At 40.9% G+C, this 19921-nt stretch overlaps 1 protein-coding gene across 2 annotated transcripts in view; it reads left to right on the top strand.

Annotated features, from left to right (window-relative positions):
• Positions 1 to 15345, top strand: part of ABCC5 (ATP binding cassette subfamily C member 5) — a 77686-nt gene extending 62341 nt beyond the window's left edge. For both annotated transcript variants that reach the window (XM_065674382.1, XM_065674379.1), the window contains 10 exons: positions 842 to 982; positions 1635 to 1786; positions 2226 to 2342; positions 3336 to 3571; positions 6517 to 6630; positions 7694 to 7806; positions 8942 to 9050; positions 11264 to 11488; positions 11712 to 11854; positions 12538 to 15345. In XM_065674382.1, coding sequence (XP_065530454.1) covers positions 842 to 982; positions 1635 to 1786; positions 2226 to 2342; positions 3336 to 3571; positions 6517 to 6630; positions 7694 to 7806; positions 8942 to 9050; positions 11264 to 11488; positions 11712 to 11854; positions 12538 to 12810 — 1623 coding nt within the window. In that variant the 3' untranslated portion in view covers positions 12811 to 15345. The remainder of the gene's footprint in view (positions 1 to 841; positions 983 to 1634; positions 1787 to 2225; positions 2343 to 3335; positions 3572 to 6516; positions 6631 to 7693; positions 7807 to 8941; positions 9051 to 11263; positions 11489 to 11711; positions 11855 to 12537) is intronic.
• The last annotated feature ends 4576 nt before the right edge of the window (positions 15346 to 19921 follow it).

The following is a 19921-nucleotide window of genomic DNA, read 5'->3' as shown; positions in this document are numbered from 1 at the left end:
AGTTGGAGGCAGGGAGCATGTGAAAGCGTAAACATTACATTTGAAACAGAAAAACCAAAAAGGCAAATAACAGCACTTTTTCGTATTATTCTTAGTCTGTTCTAATTGTTTGCCTAGGGTCTGACTCTTGATATATTTGCAGTTTGATACTGAAAATTGACATGCTCAGGAGTGGGTTTTGTTGCTTTTCTTTCAGTGACTACCCAGAATCTCCTTATCCATTCTGTAAAAAAAAAAAAAGGCCTCCAGTGTCATTGACCAGATGTTTCCTATATATACTGACTTTTTAACATAGTGTCAAAATGTTGGATGCTTCAGCCACAGGGCAGTGTCAGGGTCACAGATAATGCTGGGTACACTGCTCAGCCTCAGGGATTTTGGTTGGTGGGTTTGTGTTACTCTTTTTTTTTTTTCTTTTTTCCAGCTTGCATTACCTGACCCCTGCTGCTCCTGTTCATGTCAAATTAAAAACATGAAGATATTCAGAGTTCTCCCTCAGAGAAGAAGGTTGTGTGGATGTTTGTGAGGGACCTGTTATAACTAGGAAAATCGATACAACAGAAGTAGCGAGTGGCTGGAAGACATTGTGTTGTGTGGCACCACTCAGTGTTGTGACAGCAGGAAATTACTCTGAGTAGTCACAGCAAATAAACAGGAGTAGAAAGATGTATTGTTGGAAATGGAAATGTGCCCTGTGCCAAGTATTCGTATGGGGAACCAAACAACCGAGGTGTTTCTTTTCCGCCCACAATCCTGTTGATTTCAGGCTTTGGTTTTCGGCAGTTTGTCCTTGTGATTTCATCATTTTCCCTCACCTCTTCTTAACATCATCTTTCAACAGATCTGGTGGCTGGATCCAGAACTGACGTATGGCAATGCCAAGCCGTTTGTCTTCACACAGGGCCACTCAGTGTGTAACCGGTCTTTCTTCCCCTGCTTTGATACACCAGCAGTGAAATGTACCTACTCAGCTACTGTCAAGGTAAGAGACCAGAGGGCTGTAAATGGCACATGGAGTGCTAAGCTGCTGTTAATTTGTGACAGTATAGTTACATGGTGTATGTACATGTATAAAATATTAATCGTCACAGTGTTATAAAATTTTTTAGATCCCATTCTGGTTGCTGGGCCAGAAACAGGTTACTGCCACAAAGGCAACTTGTTGCCTATCATGCTTGGGTCTTGCCTTCCCTGTACTCAGTACTGAAAGAGTTACCATGAAATGAATAATATGATAGAAGGAATTTGGCTAGTCATTTTCAGTAGTGGTTATTGATGGTAATATTCAGCTGTGTTTTATCAGTTCTTGAAAGGAAAAACCTCAAAGTTTTATGAAAGCAGCATCAAATAATTTTGCATTTTGTATAGATGAAATAATTTGGTATCTGGGCACTTTTGGGGCAGCTGGCATAAGACCTATGTGATATGTGAGGAGTAATATTTTTGGTTGGTATGTGTTCCTGGGCTGGGTAGATGCGATCTAAAAAACTTGCAGAAATCTTGCATTTTATGTTATCTAAATGATTGATTTTAATATACATCCTCAGACATAGATGAAAAACCTCAGAGATATCTGTGGTGTAGTTGTTCAGCTGTGATCAAGTGAGTTGATGTGTATGGTGTTGGTGTTCCAGGCTCCAGCAGGCATACAGGTGTTGATGAGTACCACCCAAAGTACCTACTTAGAAGAGGAAGGTGTGTATCAATTTTACATGGAATACCCAGTTCCTGCCTACCTCGTGGCCCTGGTGGCAGGAGACCTAATACATGCAGACATAGGTCCTAGGTAAGATTTGCATTGAGTTGGTTGTGCTTTTTATGTCTCTGTACAGTGCTTCATGTTATAAGTAGTAAATATGTTGAGTCATATGTTGATAAGGGAACAGTTAGGACTGTGAGGTGTGAGTGTTCAGAGAGTTTGTGGGTTTTTTGGATGTAAATAAATTCATGGCACTGCACTGGCTAGATATTGTCCTCTTTTCATAAATGTTGCTTATTGTCCCCATAGTCATTACAGCTATTTATCTCCTTGCCTTATTTAAGAGATCTTTGGTTCTCTCCTGCTATGTATGCATAGAGTCTTAGCTTAAAGAAAGCCCAAGTTTGATGTGGGACTTCTCAGCACTATTACCATACACAGAAATGTGGTGAGAAGTCAGGCTATTTTTTCTAAGAGATAATTCAGTTTGCTGGAACATCACCTGATGTTTTCTGTTTTGTGACAGGAGCAGAGTGTGGGCTGAGCCTTGCCTGCTGCCAACAGCCATCAGCAAGCTTTCTGGCATTGTTGAGCGCTGGTTGACAGCTGCAGAGAGTCTGTATGGCCCATATATATGGGGACGGTGAGTTTAATAAGTTTCTCAGGAATGTGTAATGGCAAAAAAGTAGAAAGAAATGATCACGTTTTCTTCCTGTGCTAGCAATAGCAGGACAAACAAGCTTTTCAACTGGAAGCACTGTAGTAGGTGGAAACAACCTGGAGTTCTGTCTCTGCACATGGCAGAGAGGATTATGTAAGCACGTGGTGTTTTTGGACTAGTGGGCAGAATTGGAGGTCTCTAAACAATGGATCTTGCCTGAGGAATGAAGGTTTTTCATACTGTAGAGTTTTGTGATGCAAGTCCAGTGTTGGGCTGGACACCATTTAAAATACATGGCAGTTTTATTTATCTTATTTACTTTTACATATGGTACTTGACAAGTATTTGTTGTGCTATGCCTGAGCATGCTGAAAACCTGACTCAGGACAGACTTGCTGAGAGTCCTAGTCCCTAAACCTGACATGAATAGTTTCTGACTCTATTAAAATATAATGTTTTTGAGAGAATGCTTTCTTTGGATAGGAGAAAATGTTTACAAAGGCTTCCTAGATTTCTTTGTTAAAGGTAAGCAGGAAGAATGTGGTGGTGTTGTTATCTTACAAAACGTTGCTTGAAATAATCTGAGAACATGGCCGAGTGTGCCAGTGCTGATCATAGGTAAGGAAATGTGGAAAGTAAAACAAATAGTATGGTTACATTCTGAAGCAGAGAAACCAGAGTTATTTTGCTGACATTGCAGGTATACCACATCAATTAATTCTATAGCTTCCTGACCTCTTTCTTTCCTGGGAGCCTGTGGGGACTCAACACTTTGTGTGTGGTAGTGCATGTAGTGTAAGCAGAAGAATTAGGCACTGCCGCTCTAGAAATCCTGCTCCTGAAGTCACAAAAAAGTCTCAGAAGTTCCTTCCCTAAAGGAAAACAAAAAAAAAAAAGTTACTGTGATTGTGTTTTGAAATAGCTGCAATTTACCTCTCTCCTTCCTCCCCTCTTTTTCTCTCTCCCTGCTTTTAGATATGACATTGTTTTTCTTCCACCATCCTTCCCTATTGTTGCCATGGAAAACCCATGCCTGACCTTCATCATCTCTTCTATTTTGGAGAGTGATGAGTTTTTGATCATTGATGTCATTCATGAAGTTGCCCACAGCTGGTTTGGAAATGCAGTCACCAATGCTACCTGGGAGGAGATGTGGCTGAGTGAGGGGCTGGCCACATATGCACAACGCCGGATCACCACAGAGACCTATGGTACCGATGCAGAAATGTTTCTTGTTATGCTATATCTAACCAGTAGTTCAGAGTTGGCTGCATAGTATATTTGTCTTGAGGGCTCAAAAGTCTGTAAAGAGCTGGGTTTTTTGTTTTGTTGTTTTTTTCTATTTCTGGAACACACATGGCCCCACACTTCGCATTTAGCATCTTAGAAGCTTAGAGTCTGATGTTATCTTGGCTTTGAGTGGAATCAATAGCTGATGAGGGGCTTGAGCGAGGTGTGTTAGCACAGCGTTTTAAAGATGCTTCTAGGAACTTTGGAATTATGGTACCAGGGAGATGTTTGTATATCAGAGCAAGGTAAGCAGAGGATGCTTCAGAGAGATGTAACAAATCTTACCATGTTTGCATTGTGGAATAACTATCCTCAAGTGTCTTTCTAATCCTTATCAGTTGGTAGCTACCCACTATAGGAAAGAATGATAGCAATAGCACTTAGAAAAAGTACACATCTATGTAGCTGTCTGTTTATCTGTTTGAGGCTTCCTCTAGAATTGTATGGCCCTGCCTTTGCTTGTATCAGTGAATTTCACAGGTCAGACATGGTACTATCTTTAGATTATCTTAGTAGTAAATAATTCCTACTGTTTTACAGTTTCTTTGGCTTTTTTGTTGAAGTGAATAGTGGGAACATACATTTCGCTAGTTTGTGGCATTATGTTCTTAAAAGCCTGTACCATGTGTAGTCTCACATGTTTGCTGTAAACAATCTTGGAAAAAATCCTGGAAACCTTGGCAGAGAGTGTTTAGAAAGATGCCTTTGTTTTTATTCATTTATATTGCGTCTGGAGATGAGCTGATGATAATGAAGTTTAGGGAAGGAAGTGCTCTGAGCATATATGGAGAGGTTACAATATATATTATATATTTTTGAAAGGTCTTTTATGTTAAGTAATTCTCAGTGGTTAGGCCTGTTCTTATAAATCATGGTACGTTATTCATAGCAATGACATGAGCAGGTCAGAAGATATTGGCTGTTCTCTATCCCTTCGTAGTCTGTCTCTCTGTCATAGGACAAGATCCTTGCTGATTTTGGTCTATTCTCTTGAAAATTAGAACTGCTTGTTTCAAGCAGCAGTTTTTCAGGAAATTAAGAAATGCCTTTCCTTGTGCCATTCTTTAGTAAGTCCTTTTTGCATTCTATTTTGTTTCCAAGACAAACCTCCAATCTAAATCTTGCCATTTCTGACATAATTTCTGGAGTATCTTCTGCTGTCAATAAAAAAGGCATCTTTGTAATGACATTGTTTACAGAAATTGGAGTCCACTGACTATACCACACCTTAGATCTTGCTTAATTCTCCTTCCTGTAGCTTAAAGTAATTGCTCTTAATGCTAGCTATCCTAGTTCTTGATTTCCCCTATTAAGCCCATCCACCCCTTTCTCTGCCGGTACAGGTTCTTCTATCTTCCACATATATCCTGGTTCTTAATTCTGATTTTGCTTTTATTGGTTTCTTGTGTATGTACATTGAGACCCTGAAAATTGTATCTCTGTAATAAGTCCTGGTTTTGAAGTTGAAGACTTCACAAAGAAACCTAAAGTGTTAATAGTGATGGATGTTAAGTATTTTCTGAATCTGAGAATCCATTTTCCACAGCTTTTTACATCTGGAGTGGCATAGGAAAGATCTCTTGACTTGCTAGTGTAATACAGCTAGTTTGGCTTGAAAGCTTGGAACGCTTTATAGTGCAGTAAGAGCTAAGAGCAGCCTACCCAGTCACAGCTGTAAAAAAAAAAAGTCCTAATGAGTGTCTGGTGTATGATACAGTATGGGTGGGATGCTAGATAAAGCTTTAAAAAGAGATCCACAGGGTCTGTAATATACCAACTAAATGTAACCCTTTTCTGTTTTCACCCAAGAGGTGACATTTGCTCAGTACTGTCCTTGGCACCAAATGTGGAATTGTGTGTCTGCTACCAGTGACATTACTTTTTTGTAGCACTTGGTTGCTCCTTGAAAGTTACCTGTATAGTACTCATTCCAATGATTGCAAGAACAGTGTGCGCTCGCAGCCCAGAAAGCCAACCGTATCCTGGGCTGCATCGAAAGGACAGTGACCAGCAGGTCGAAGGAGGTGAGCCTGCCCCTCTGCTCTGCTCTTCTGAGACCTCACCTGGAGTATTGTGTGCAGTTCTGGTGTCCTCAACATAAAAAGGACATGGAACTGCTGGAACAAGTCCAGAGGAGGGCCAGGAGGATGATCAGGGGACTGGAGCACCTCCCGTATGAAGATAGGCTGAGAAAGTTGGGGCTGTTCAGCCTGGAGAAGAGCAGGCTGCGTGGAGACCTCATAGCAGCCTTCCAGTATCTGAAGGGGGCCTATATGGATGCTGGGGAGGGACTCTTCATTAGGGACTGTAGTGATAGGACAAGGGGTAATGGGTTAAAACTTAAACAGGGGAAGTTTAGATTGGATGTACGGAAGAAGTTCTTTACTGTGAGGGTGGTGAGGCACTGGAATGGGTTGCCCAGGGAGGTTGTGAATGCTCCATCCCTGGCAGTGTTCAAGGCCAGGTTGGATGAAGCCTTGGGTGAGATGGTTTAGTGTGAGGTGTCCCTGCCCATGGCAGGGGGGTTGGAACCAGATGGTCCTTTCCAACCCTAACTATTCTACGATTCTATGATAAGGTGATGTCAAGGATATAAACTTCAGCATAGCTTTCATGCTGCTTTGTTTTTCAGGTCAGCTTGCTGTATAATCAGAATAAGTAAATGCACTGGTTTAGGTTCTGACTTTCATTACAGATTGCAAGGATTTTTTGCACTCAAGTTTCTCTGCTGTTACATTACTGTGATTCTGTCTTTCTGTTGTCTTTTACATCTTCATTAGCTTTTATTTCGTACATGTGCTACCTCTGCACAGGTTAGGTTTTGCTAGTCATTTTTCCCACAACTAATAAGTTTCTTTCTTTGTAGGAGCTGCCTTCACATGTTTGGAGACTGCATTCCGCCTTGATGCTCTCCACAGACAGATGAAACTCCTTGGAGAAGACAACCCAGTCAGCAAGCTTCAGGTTAAACTAGAGCCAGGTATTACTTTTGGCTGAAGCTGCTGTACACAAAATTTCTGTATATTGATGCTGGAAAATAGACCAAAAAAGACTTTTTTCCATATCCCTTATAAAAGAAAGAAAAAAGAAATACTGGTTTGTAAACCAGTCTAAAAGTGAAGGAAACTTGAAGGCAAGTTTCCTTATTTAAAGTTGGAAAACTCATTTTTATAAATATTGTTCTGCTTAAGAATAGAACAGAACAGACTCACTGAGTAGAGGCAATATGAAAAACTGCCTTGAAAGCTGTGTGGTTTGAGCTTCTGAATATGTAAAATAAACTAGTTTGAAAATGAAAATGTTTGGAAACACCATATAAAATCCTGTGCTATTAAATGTTCCTTTTTTTATGTGTTCATCTAAGAACTATGTACGCATGCATAAGCATATAGATAAGCATATGTACTTGCTTTCCTGTTGAGTGAGCTGTGCAGAGGCTGTTTGGCTATCCTCTGAGCAACCTGCATGTCTGCACTTCAGCATCATTTATCTTCTTCACTGATAGTTCTCTAGTTCTGTGGTCACCATTGGAACTGTGAAGCAGTCTTCAATCTAGGTGGTATTTAAAATGACCTAAAATGCAGCTGTAGGTGGTACTGGAACTAAGTGGAATGGAAAAGCATGTGTTGGAAGTCTCAAAAAAGGAACGAGTAGTGATTACTTTATACGAATATCTTTAAAAACTTGTGGTATGGTGGCTCTCTGAATTTGGCACTTGGGGGGGGAAAAAACGATTTGTCTTTATATGCCAGTTTTCAGTGATTTCTAATTTGAAGTGACTTATTCCTTTGGGAATTATACTGAGCTTACAATGGTTGATTTTTTTAATTTATTTTAATTATTTTTATTATCTTTATTATTTTAGTTTTTAACTTAGCCTATGTGTTTACTGCAGTAAATTAAATGCAGTGGCACAGGCTTGTTTCGTTCTTAAGTCACTACATCTTGACTTGGTGATCTCTAAGAGGTGTATATACTTGGAAGGGTTGGAAATTACTGTCTTTGTTAGAGTTTCTTATAAAATTGTTGTCATCTCTTTTCAGGTGTAAATCCTAGTAATTTAATGAACCTCTTCACCTATGAGAAAGGCTACTGCTTTGTTTACTACCTGTCCCAGCTCTGTGGTGACCCAAGACATTTTGACTCCTTCCTAAGAGTGAGTGTAAATAAGCATGAGTTTCTCTTGAAATTCAGAACTGTTCTCCCCCATCCCCTGACCCTCACCTAGTTTTGTCACTGTGGCTAATTGATAGGGCTAAAGTTGAATACCAGTGTGTCTGAGAAGGGAGAGTGGTTTTGGTCTGGCTGTCAGCTGAGATGATTGTTTCTACAAGATTTCTCTTCAGCGAATGTGCTCATGCTCCTGTCATCTCAGATTCTGAGTTTAAGGGGTACCAAATACAGAGTAGTAGTATGTTTTTGTTACCTCTTGTTCTGTGTTCTAAATAATTAGAAAGCTGTTCCAGCATAGATTGTCTGTAACTGGAACGATGTGAATTTATTCACTACTAAAAAGTAGTAGCTTGTGGGTTTTTAGCCAGGGTGACAAAGGACATGGTTTCCTGTACTGGGGCAGGTTTCGTGCCTTGAAGTACATTTGCAAAACATATAGAAAATTATGTCAGCTATTGACTTGGTTTTTGAAGTGAAAGAATTCATGCAGCTTTTTCTTTTTGCTGCATGCATGCTTTTCATCTCCTCTTCACATCCATTCCCCACTCCATCTTTCTCTTATCTTTAGTTTTGTAAGGGTGTCTTTAGTCCATAATTCATCAGTGAATAATACAGTGGCCAGCTGTGTTCTGACTTTCCACTAGTGTCAAGTATGAGGAAACCTTCCTGCCCTTGATATGTTAATGTATCTGTGATCAGAAGAGCTCAGTGCAGTACTGAGCTGTCAGTGTATTTGCAGCTACCCAATTTTTTTCTTGTTACGGTGCTTTCCTCAGCTCGGGGAAGGAGGGAGAATATTTTTCCTGTTTTTTTTTTTTTTTTTGTTTGTTTTTTTTTTTTAATTTATTTTTTAAACCTTCCAAATACTTGATTTATGTTTCCATCTCTATTTTGTTTGTTGTTGTTTTTTAATTATTTTTTAATTTTTGTTTTTATTCCATGTATGTTTTTATTCCATGTATATGAGATATTAAAATCTATTTTAGTAGATATAATCTATATTTTATATATTTATTTTTATTTTATTATTATTTATTATTGTTATCGCATGTAGTGGCTCTACATTGAAAAGAAGCTGTCTTTCTCCTATCCATAACTTATCCCTTTTACTGTTGCAGGCCTACATCGACAAGTACAAATTTACCAGCGTAGTTGCTCAAGATCTTCTGGATTCCTTCCTGAATTTTTTTCCGGAGCTGAAAGAGCAATGTGTTGAGAGCAAAGCAGGTAGGAAGTTTACTTAGTTAACTGTAAACACTGTAGAAAATCTGGATGGTAAATTTTGTGCTTCGTTTTGAGGATGTATAAGAAAATTCTAAGGTAAACAGACCCCTTTGGCAACAGCCACATGTTTGTGATAGAAATGGTTGTGATTTATTGTTACTCCCTCCAGTTGGGGAATGAGAACATAGAATCATAGAATAGTTAGGGTTGGAAAGGACCTCAAGATCATCTAGTTCCAAAACCCCTGCCATAGGCAGGGACACCTCACACTAAACCATCCCACCCAAGGCTTCATCCAACCTGGCCTGGAACACTGCCAGGGAATGGAGAACTCACAACCTCCCTGGGCAACCCATTCCAGTGCCTCACCACCCTAACAGGAAAGAATTTCCTCCTTATATCCAGTCTAAACTTCCCCTGTTTAAGTTTTAACCCCTTACCCCTTGTCCTGTCACTACAGTCCCTGACGAAGAGTCCCTCCCCAGCATCCATATAGGCCCCCTTCAGATACTGGAAGGCTGCTATGAGGTCTCCACACAGCCTTCTCTTCTGCAGGCTGAACGGCCCCAACTTCCTCAGCCTGTCTTCATACGGGAGGTGCTCCAGTCCCCTGATCATCCTCCTGGCCCTCCTCTGGACTTGTTCCAACAGTTCCATGTCCTTTTTATGTTGAGGACACCAGAACTGCACACAATACTCCAGGTGAGGTCTCACGAGAGCAGAGTAGAGGGGCAGGCTCACCTCCTTCGACCTGCTGGTCACTGTCCTTTTGATGCAGCCCAGGATACGGTTGGCTTTCTGGGCTGCGAGTGCACACTGCCGGCTCATGTTCATTTTCTCATTGACCAGCACCCCCAGGTCCTTCTCCACAGGGCTGCTCTGAATCTCTTCTTTGCCCAATCTGTAGCCGTGCCTGGGATTGCTCCGACCCAGGTGTAGGACCTTGCACTTATCATGGTTGAACATTGCTGACAATTTTGGCATTGATTAGCTGAGTAACCCTCAGTTAACTTTCTCAGGAACTCATCTTTCATGCTGCAGACATCATAATCACTGCATGTGAGATTTACACATGCTTAAATGCAGGGAAAAGGTGAATATACTTTGAAATTTCATCTACTTGAATTACAGACAGCTTGCTTTGTGAACTGTAACTTTTCCCAAGGTCCTATCCATGTGGATAAAATCTCTTCCATAATGTTTCACACTCTCTTACATCCTGTATTTATAGCTGTGGGTGGATTTATGGAAGGTCAGTAAACTACTAGGTGCTTATTAGCCCACTTGCTTTAAAGAAATGAGATGAATATTATTCTGCCATGTGTCCATCCTGGTAAGTAATCACTGAACCTATTGGTTAGTTTAAACCAGACTGGCAGTGGAGTACAGCTCTTAAGGATACTAGGTTCCTGCAAGCTTTGTGGAGAGACGTAGATGAGCAAGCCTACTGAAAGAAAAGCTGCAGCATGAGCTCAGCAGTTTTATGTTTTATTTGGCCCACTGGTGGGCTAATGCATTAACCACAGCACATGCTAACTTTTGCCTGGCTAATATTCAGGGGATGCAAGGGAGAGGAGTTTTAGGGTGGATGGTGTGGAATGGGAAGTATTGCCAAGGGTTAGGAAAGTGCTGAGGTGGTAAAGGGTTAAGGGGAAGAGCTCTGTTGGAAACCAAGCTCTGCTAGTTCTGCTGCTTTTGGAGAAACTTTTGTTTTGATTTAGTTATTGATTTTAAAAATACATTTACAATTGCCTGGTTTTGCTGCTGGGCAGGAGTTCAGTCAGCACCCTCATCTTTTTCTTTTTTTTTTTTTTTTTTAGTGAAGCAGATTTTCCCCCTATTCTTCAGTCTTCCTAAAAATTCAGAGGAAAAGAAACACATGCACAAAAAAGTCTTATATTAGAAGACCGTTTGGTCACAGACGCTTGTTGGCCTGGCTGTCTTAAAAGCTTGTGCATTTCTTATACTTACCCACAGTAATGGTGAACTCTAGAGAACTCATGGTTAAATTTGGAGAGTGTTGCTGGCATTTTTCCTGGTGTAGCGTAGGCTAGCCTGCTGAGGCTGCTAACACATTAATGCTGCTGTAACTATGGGTCAGTCTGATTTGCTATTGTTAGAACCTTTCTTAATTGTACTGACCGATCCTGAACCTTGAGGCAGCCAAGCCACCTGCAGAGACTCCTGCTCCACATTTTTGGTGCTCCTCATTCCAGGACTGGAGTTTGAACGTTGGCTCAATGCTACAGGACCTCCATTAGCTGAGCCAGACTTATCTCAGGGATCCAGTCTGACCAGACCGGTGGAGATGCTCTTCAAACTCTGGACCACAGAACCTCTGGACTCTGCTGCTGCCAGCAGCGTTGACCTCACTAAATGGAGAACGTTCCAAACTGTACTTTTCTTGGACAGATTGCTGGATGGGTCACCACTGCCACGTGGTGAGTACTCTATCAGGATAGTAGAAAAGTGTCCCTGTAATAATTAATTTAATTCTAAAAAGCCCTATCCCTCATTGACCTTCTCATTAACATGAAGCCAGGTTGGATGGGGCTTTGAGCAGAAAAGTCTTTTTTTGAGATTTAACGATTTGTTATTCTCTGATGATCCTCAAACTTTACAAAATAGGTCATAGTTCTTTCTCTGTGTATGTACTCTCTTTAGAGGTGATAAAAAAGCTTTCGGAATGTTACTCCTCTCAGCTGGACTCCATGAATGCAGAAATCCGTATCCGCTGGTTGCAGATTGTAGTCCGAAATGACTATTATCCAGACCTTTACAAAGTCCGTCGCTTCTTGGAAAACCAGGTACTAACTGCTGGATTAAAATCACTGCACCTCTCAGTGCATGAGACATGTGCATGAGAAATGCGACGTGAAAGACCTTGGAACTTCTGCTTCCTGGCCAAGTGTAGACCAGGTGTGTTGCTAAGGGGCTGAGCGTGGCTCACCTGCTAGTGGGCGGGGAGGAATGGGCAGATGTCGTTTGAAATGCCTACAGATAATCTCTGCTTTTCTAGCCTAACTCCATACCCTTGTCCTAGCTCTGCCCAGTGCATTTTTTGTGTTGCTTTGTAGCAGCCCTGCCTTTTTGAGACCAGATATTTTCACACTACTAAATAATGTGGTTGAATATTTATACTTCAGGCAAGACTAGGGCTCATCAAATTCCTTACAGTAGTTTTTATTGTGCAGGAGCAAAAGGTTAATGCAAAAGGTTAATGCATGCGTTCTCTGTGGCCTCTTCTCAATCTTTTAAAAATAGTTCTGTTATTTGTGGAAGTAGCTCAGTCTTAGCGAACAAATGGTTTTTTATTATCATTCATAAAAAATCTTTACATTAAAATTCTCTAGAATAGACTTGGCTGTCTTTTGAAGAAATGTATTGTCTCCAGTCTGAAGTCATTCAGGGCTGTTGGAGTGTAGGTGTAGGAGAGCTGAACCTCTTGACTTTGATTGAAATAATATTATCTAGTTTTCCTTTTTTGCAGATGTCTCGGATGTATACAATTCCACTTTATGAGGACCTTTGCACTGGCACCCTCAAGTCTTTTGCCTTAGAAATTTTTTACCAGACCCAAAACCAGCTGCACCCCAATCTTCGGAAAACCATCCAACAGATCTTATCACAGGGCTTGAATCCATTTCCTGCCATTGACACTACAGCGGTCACTACAGACACACCAGCAATGGTGCTTGAGGACAAAGCCTCAGAGGCCACAAACGGTGCCATTTCACTCAGGGATGTTAATGTGTCTGCCTAGATCACCAGTTCATGCCAGCCATGAAGCTTGAAAGTGGGGACAGAAACAGAGGAAAGATACCAAGCATTGCCTCCTTCCCTTCGGCCCTGCAGCTGCAGTGTGTTCTTGTAACTGGATTTCTCTCCCAAACCCCAAAGCAAATGTGCCTTCAAGTATCCAGCATGTGACACTGCCAGATTTCAGAAACCTCGTTCAGTTGTGGGGTGGATATTTTTATTCAGTTTATACTGGGCAGAGACTCCTGGGCAGTTGCTTCTCCATGGAAAGTGGATAGTTCCCTTTCCTGAGGCTCTTCTGGATGGTTTCTCCAAGTCTGTGGGTTGGTGGTTATGGGATTTTTGGTTGGTTGTTTGTTTCTTTTTGTTTGTTTGTTTGGTTTTCTGTTTGTTTTTGTCTGAGGCCACTGAGGCATGTCCTGCTAGCCCTGTGTATGGTGCTGGGGAGTGTGCATGTGTCAAGCTGTCATTGCCCTGATATTTGGGCTGAAGGTCTGCAAAGGAGAGACTGAGGAATTGTTGGTGGGAGCAAACAAGTTTTCATGTTATGCTCCTTACTGTGATGGAGGTGATGTGATTGGGAGGTAGGGGACTAAAGCTTAAGTAATTAAGAAACTAATTTTAAATAGCTCGTGTTCCGCCTTGCCCCTAGGTGGCTAAATAATAATAATGGGAAACCTTATGATGGATTTGAAATCCTTCTGTAGTTAACCCTTCCTTCAGTTTTCCCTTTGCGCTCCGTGGGAAAGGCAATAAAGAGATGCGTAGGCTTGAATTTTCAAAAAAGTTAAAATTAGGTGCCCAAAAGCCATTAATTCTGGTACTAGCTGGATGCCTAAATCTTTTTAACTTTTGACAAGTCTAGCTGCAGCTTTTGTGTGTTAGGATGTGTAGCACATGTGTTTGTCAGATGCACTGTCTTCTATTCTGTCCTTTTGGAAGAATTAACAGGACCTTTAATTTAAATTTGGGTTTTTTTGTTTTGAAGATCCCTAGTATCAATTAGGCCTGTAAGTCAACAGTGGAGATTGTGCTAAAATTTTATTGCCTTGAATAACATTTGTCCGAGTAACAGTTGCCCCTGTCATGTGATAGTCTGAGGGAAGCACCCTTCTTTTTGATAGAAGACTTTTAAGCCCCACTTTACTCGAGTCTGTTTTCTGACTTGTGGTTGTGGTGGTAAGATGCCATTTCATTTACACAGCATGCTATTTCTCTTGCTCGCTGGCCAGGCATGTAAGATGGGAAGACACTCTCTTCCATCTGCGCCGTTCAGTCTCAGGAGGGTGAGAGCAAAGCATTGTTGGGTATTAGAGAGTACAAGTGGTGGTTCTTAAGACTGTGCCACATTGTTTCTAAGGTGTGGGTACCTGTGTGCTACTCAGTGAGCACCCACAAAACATCTCTTGAGCTGATGTATCACCAGGATAGAGAATTAGTTGGAATGAAAGGTGAAACATCTGGAAGAGGCTCAGCTAAAGGAGATGTGAGAAAGAAACATATATATTGGGGCAAATTTTATTTTAGCCCTGCTATGGGGATCTGCATAGCACAGGAAGAGGGGAAATTAGGGAGTGGGTTTTTTTTTTGGTGGGGTTTGTTTTTGGGGTTTTTTTTGTTTTTTCTTTTTTGTTTTGTTTTGGCTTTGTTTGTTTTGTTGGTTTTCTGGGGTTTTTTTTCACCAAAAGTATCTGTTTACACCCATGTGTGGATGGGACTTAGGTGCTGTTACTGGATCTGCATTTTCTGGCTTTAAATTAATTTGGACTTCACCGTAGCCTTAGCCTGGGCTGAACTGGGATAAAGCAATAATGAACTCAGGCCTCTGTAGTGCTTCATAGTTTTCAAAATGGGTCATCAGCATTGCTGGGCTTCAGAACTCCAAGCTCTGCTCTTTGCTTCTTGAATCGGGATTATCTTTTTAATTCCGTTTTTTTTCCAGAAAGGACAGAGAATGATGTTTTCTGCACAAATCTCTTTCTATTTGTTGTTCTATTGAAGGAGATCTGTGCAAGCTGATTTTCCACTTCCCAAGTTGCCACTGTTGGTGTTTGCATCTCCTGGTCCCCACTGCTAGCAGCAGCAGCCCGGCCAAGACCAGTAACCACTAGCAGCTTTTGGAATCCCAGGCCTCCACTATAACATGTCATGGAGAATGTATGTGACACATTGGTGGGGAATTTTAAATTTACATGGATGCCTTATGATGATTGTCAAATTAAACTGAGCTTTGTGACAAGTTTAGCCTTTTGGGCAGTTTTTCAGCATCCCTGCTTATGGATACATGGAAGAGCTAACTTGGTACATTGTCTTTGTTTTGTCTTTTTCTGGAGTGCAACGTAGAGGGAGTTTGGAAGCTATTTTAAAAGCTGAACAGCAAGAAGTTGGAGAGGTTGCAAAAGCAAATAATCAAAAGTAAATATTGTTACTACGACTGAAATACATCAGATCAGCTGTGTTTGCATATACATGCATCAATGCAGGGAAACGTTGGCTGAACCTAATAGACTGTTTCTTGATTAAAGAACATGAAATCTAAGTTAGTGTTTCTGCTTTTGTCTCTGAGAAGCCAACAGGTGGCTATTTTCATAAGGCTTGTTCTCTGAAACACAGCAGGATTTGTTGTAAGCATTCTATGCATCCTTTTTCAGGTACTCTTGCTCCTCCTGTGAACAAGGAGTGCATTTTTATTTTGAAGAGTTGAAAAATTGGCAGCAAGTTTGTGGAGATAAGCCTTCCTTTTGTTGACACAAATTAAATTAATGCTTCAGGCTACTTTCTGGCCTGATTTGTAGTAGATTTCACATTGACAGGCAAATTAGACTGAGATTAAATAGAAACTATCTATTTGCCTTTGGTATGTTCATTTCTGATCTGTTAAAGTAAGATTAGTACAGCAAATTGGTTTTATTTAAGCAGATGCCAAGAAATAAGGTTATCTTTATTACATTGAAAATGAAAGCTGTTACTTTATTTCATTGCAGCTTTGAGCAGGGCAACATGGGACCTAAAAATACTACTTGGGGAAAAGCTCTGAAGGGCCAAACCCTTCAATAAAATGGAATATTACTGATTTTTTTTTTTTTTTTTTTTTTTTTAGCATTTTGTAGCCATGTTGGTTAATACACTAAGTATAATTGCTAGCTACACATATTACTCTGTTAAGCTTATATCAGTAATCTTGCTGTCAGGATATGTTGCAACATCCTAACCATGCACTTCATTAACCAAGCACAATTCTAAGCAAGCATTCCAAGCATTCTCATTTAACCCAAATTTTCTCATGTTCTTGCACTGCAATGACCTTGGCCATTGCCTTTTCCAGATAAAACAGGATCTTCTGTACATCCATACTAAGCACATGTACTGTACAAGTCACTTAAGCTCACTTCAGTGTATTTTCCCTGTTTGTGTGTGCTCAAAGATAGAACACCACAATACAGTCAACTCTTACAAATCACATAACACTTGTTTTCACACTTTTCACTATAGATTGATAAAAGCTTAAGGTCATTATGATGACAGTATCAGACTTTGTGTACAAAAGAAACCACAGTAGAAATCTTAATGTGAGATTTATCAAGCCACTATCCTCTGAGACACAGAATTACTTTTTCTGTTGGGAGGACCAAACTTAAATGACACTGAGTTTGCTGAAGCCTCAGGTATGTTGTTTTAGCTTTTGATTACCTGCATTCCTAAAGCTATATGCCTAATTTCTAGTTTGGATTTGTCTAGTTTCAGCTTCTGGCTTTCAAAGCTACTGCTTTGTTTGAGAAACATAAACTGCTTACTGTTACTAACCTCTTTCCCATGTAAGTACCTCTTAATTTGTAAAGAAAACAGATCGAGTTGTTTGGTCTCTTGCTGCAAGGTACATCTTCCACATTTTATGTATTGCTTTAGCTCTGAGGTGAAGCATAATGTTTCAGCATCCTTTGAAAGTGGAAATTGCACACTGTTTCTCAAAAATTACCTTATGCTGCTGTATATTTTGCACCACTTAAAAAGATCTTTTTATTAATATTGTGCACTTATCCTATTGTTCATTAATTAACAGTAGTAATCTGGGCAACAGTTAAGACATCTTACATGGACATGGCAGCCTTTTGTTTTACAGATACAGAAGTGTAGAGAAAAAGCTAATCTGTATGCTGGAGATAACTGTTCAGTCTATACAGAGGGGGACTAGCTGGTTGCATTACCTGGCTGAACCTGTGTGAACACTTCCCCTGACTCCATGTGCACCTTCTGCACTGGAAAAAATCAAGTCTTATATCTCTGATTTCTTGTCAAGAGAATTAGGGTTATGTTGAACATAGTGTGCTTTCTGCCCTATAGGGAAGGTATTACACTAGTGACAAGTCTCTCTGAAATTTAAAAAATGGCAGTAATGGGTTTTGTAGAGCATTGGATCCTTTTCTAAATACGTACTTGGGTTTTGAGGAAGAGTGGGAAGTGATAGGAAAGGAATGGGATATTCTTCATGCTGTTACGACTTGATGTAAAGTGTCATGGATTAAGTCATACCTGGTTGACAGTCCAGGTGTGTGACCTTAAATGTATGACCTAGGGAAGCATCAGCTTTGTGCATTGTTTTAATTTAGGTGTCTTGTACCACCTTGTTCTTGTGTGCTGCGGAAGACAGCATGGAACTACCTCCTAGAGGTCTGCCTAAGGTAATGAGGGAGATCTTTGTCTAGCAGTGGTAATCTTCCTCAGACCAAGCTGCTCTGGAAGAAGACTTGAGTCTGTCTTCCCAGTAGCTGCAGATAGCACTGTGATACCAGGCTGCTTCTGGCTGGCTGATGAAAACCATCAGAGACTTCTTCCATACCATGCTCTTACGAGCATAAACCCCAAATGCCCCTCCAAAAACCTCCCCTAAGCAAAATACTATTCTGTGCTGTTCCTCTGACACAGCTCCGACCACTGTCAGCCTAGCGGTATTGCAGGAACTAAGCTGTGTGAGGATCCAAAGAACGGGCAGAGCTCCCCAGTGCAATTTGAAAAGCTTCTGTGCTGTGGCAGAGTTTGCAGAAACAAATACACACGTCTTGTGCCCAAGCACCATTGCTTGATCACTTTTAACCTTCTCCCTGTCCTTGAACCATCTGAAATTGGAGACGAAAGCAGACACGAGGTGATGAAACCCCAAAACTGGAAAATGATCATGCAAGTCTCAAAAACTACTCTTGTCAAAGAACAGTCTTCATTCATGTGGAAACACGCTATTTAACTGGATGCAAATCCCTTTTAAATGTTTCAATTCCCATAGCAAATGGACACAACTTCTTGGGAGTCTGCTTTTTTCTTTTACAAGGAATAGGAGGTGCTGAGAAATAGATTGACAAAAAGGCAATTGTCATTTTGTCTTAAAATATGCTCTTCAAGATTTACTGTCTAAATAGACCTGTGTTTTTGTCTTCAGCAGTAGTTTAATCCAGCAGGATTGCCAAGATGCCACAGGGAAAATTCTCTGCTGCTTTTGCTCCCAGAAGTTTGGGGTCAATAGACAAAAACCCAACCCGCTGCCAGCTGCATAATGTATGAATTTGCCAGTTTTGAACTTTGCAGTGAGGCAAGGAAAGCATGTCAGATAGTTTAGAGACCAAGATAATGTCCATCTCTTTACTTCTAATAACATCATAAATAAATACCTTTACATGTGTAACTAGTTTACTGTTCCAGGTTCGATCTACTATACTTACAGTTAGAGCTCAATATTCATATTGCTTTCTAGAATTTGCGTTTAATGGAATTTATGCAGTTGTGACCTGTGACCGCTGTTGCCTAAAGAACACAGCAAGGGTGAAATCATGCAGATGAGAGCCTCACTGTTCCTGACACAGAGGCCTTGTTTGTCCTTTTCCCTCCCTGAACAGAGCCCTCCTGTGTCAGCTCAGTTGCAGCCTGCGCAGCTGCAGCTTTCTTGCATGAGCTGTAGACAAGAGAGGTACTTTTATTCTTACTGAGGGCAATGTTTCCTTTGCTCCTGAAAGGGTGGAAACATCCAATGTGAAACGTCTTTTTTGTTGGTTAAATTTGCTGTATGCAGTGGAGAAGCCTTATGTCCGTGTAACAAGCATAAGCAAGGGGCAGAGAATGTCAGTCCATGGTTAGACAGCTACTACAGTTACCTGTGTTTGTTTCTCCAAGGCAGAGGTTCGAGAGGAGGATTTCTACATTCATTTCTGGAAGAAATGAGTCAGACCAGTGTGTTCTGTAGATCTCTCTCATTAAAACAACCTCCCTGTCCAAGGACCAAGTAACATAACCCTTAGACTTGAACCCATCATGATAGGTGAGTGTGAAAACCAGGGTTTTTTGTAACCATCATGTCCTCTCATGTTGGATCAGCACTTGCTTATTTGACCATACTTGTGTAAAAGGCCCAAATGCAAAAAAAAAAAAAAAAAAAAAAAAAAAAAAAGGCAGCCTTGTAATTTTTTTGCCTTTCCTTTGGCATTGTTTGTTTCTAGCAAGTCAGTGTTTTTTAATGTATTTTTTCTTTATTTGATGAGGCAGTAATAGCTGGCAAAGTATGAGAAGCAAGGTTATTTCCTTTGTCAGTTCAGCCCTTGGACAATTATTAATGATCATAAAATAGTTTGGGTTGGAACAGACTGTAAGGATCACCCAGTTCTAACCCCCCTGCCACGGGCAGGGACATCTTCCACTGGACCAGGTTGCTCAAAGCCCCATCCAGCCTGGCCTTGAACACTGCCAGCAATGGGGCAGCCACAACTTCTCTGGCTAACCTGTGCCAGTGTCTCAACCACCCTCACAGTGAGGAACTTCTTTCCAATATCTAATCTAAATCTACCCACTTTCAGTTTAAAGCCATTCCCCCTTGTCCTATTCCTACATGCCCTTGTAAAAAGGCCCTCTCCACCTTCGTTGTAGGCCTCCCTTAGGCACTGAAAGCTGCTCTAAGGTCTCCCTGGATTCTTCTCTAGGCTGAACAACCCCAGCTGTTTCATCCTGTCTCCACAGGAGGAGGGCTCCAGCCCTCATCCAGGTTAGTGACAAACTACAAGAAAACGTGATCTTCGCTATCATGTCGGGAAATTACTTCGTGAGGGTCCACAGGCAGTTTCTGTCACAATCTTGGT

Source organism: Lathamus discolor, chromosome 3, assembly GCF_037157495.1.
Source record: "Lathamus discolor isolate bLatDis1 chromosome 3, bLatDis1.hap1, whole genome shotgun sequence".
Taxonomy (NCBI): Eukaryota; Metazoa; Chordata; class Aves; order Psittaciformes; family Psittacidae; genus Lathamus; species Lathamus discolor.
The sequence above is the reverse complement of the archived record's forward strand: the minus strand, read 5'-3'. Positions and strand labels throughout refer to the sequence as shown.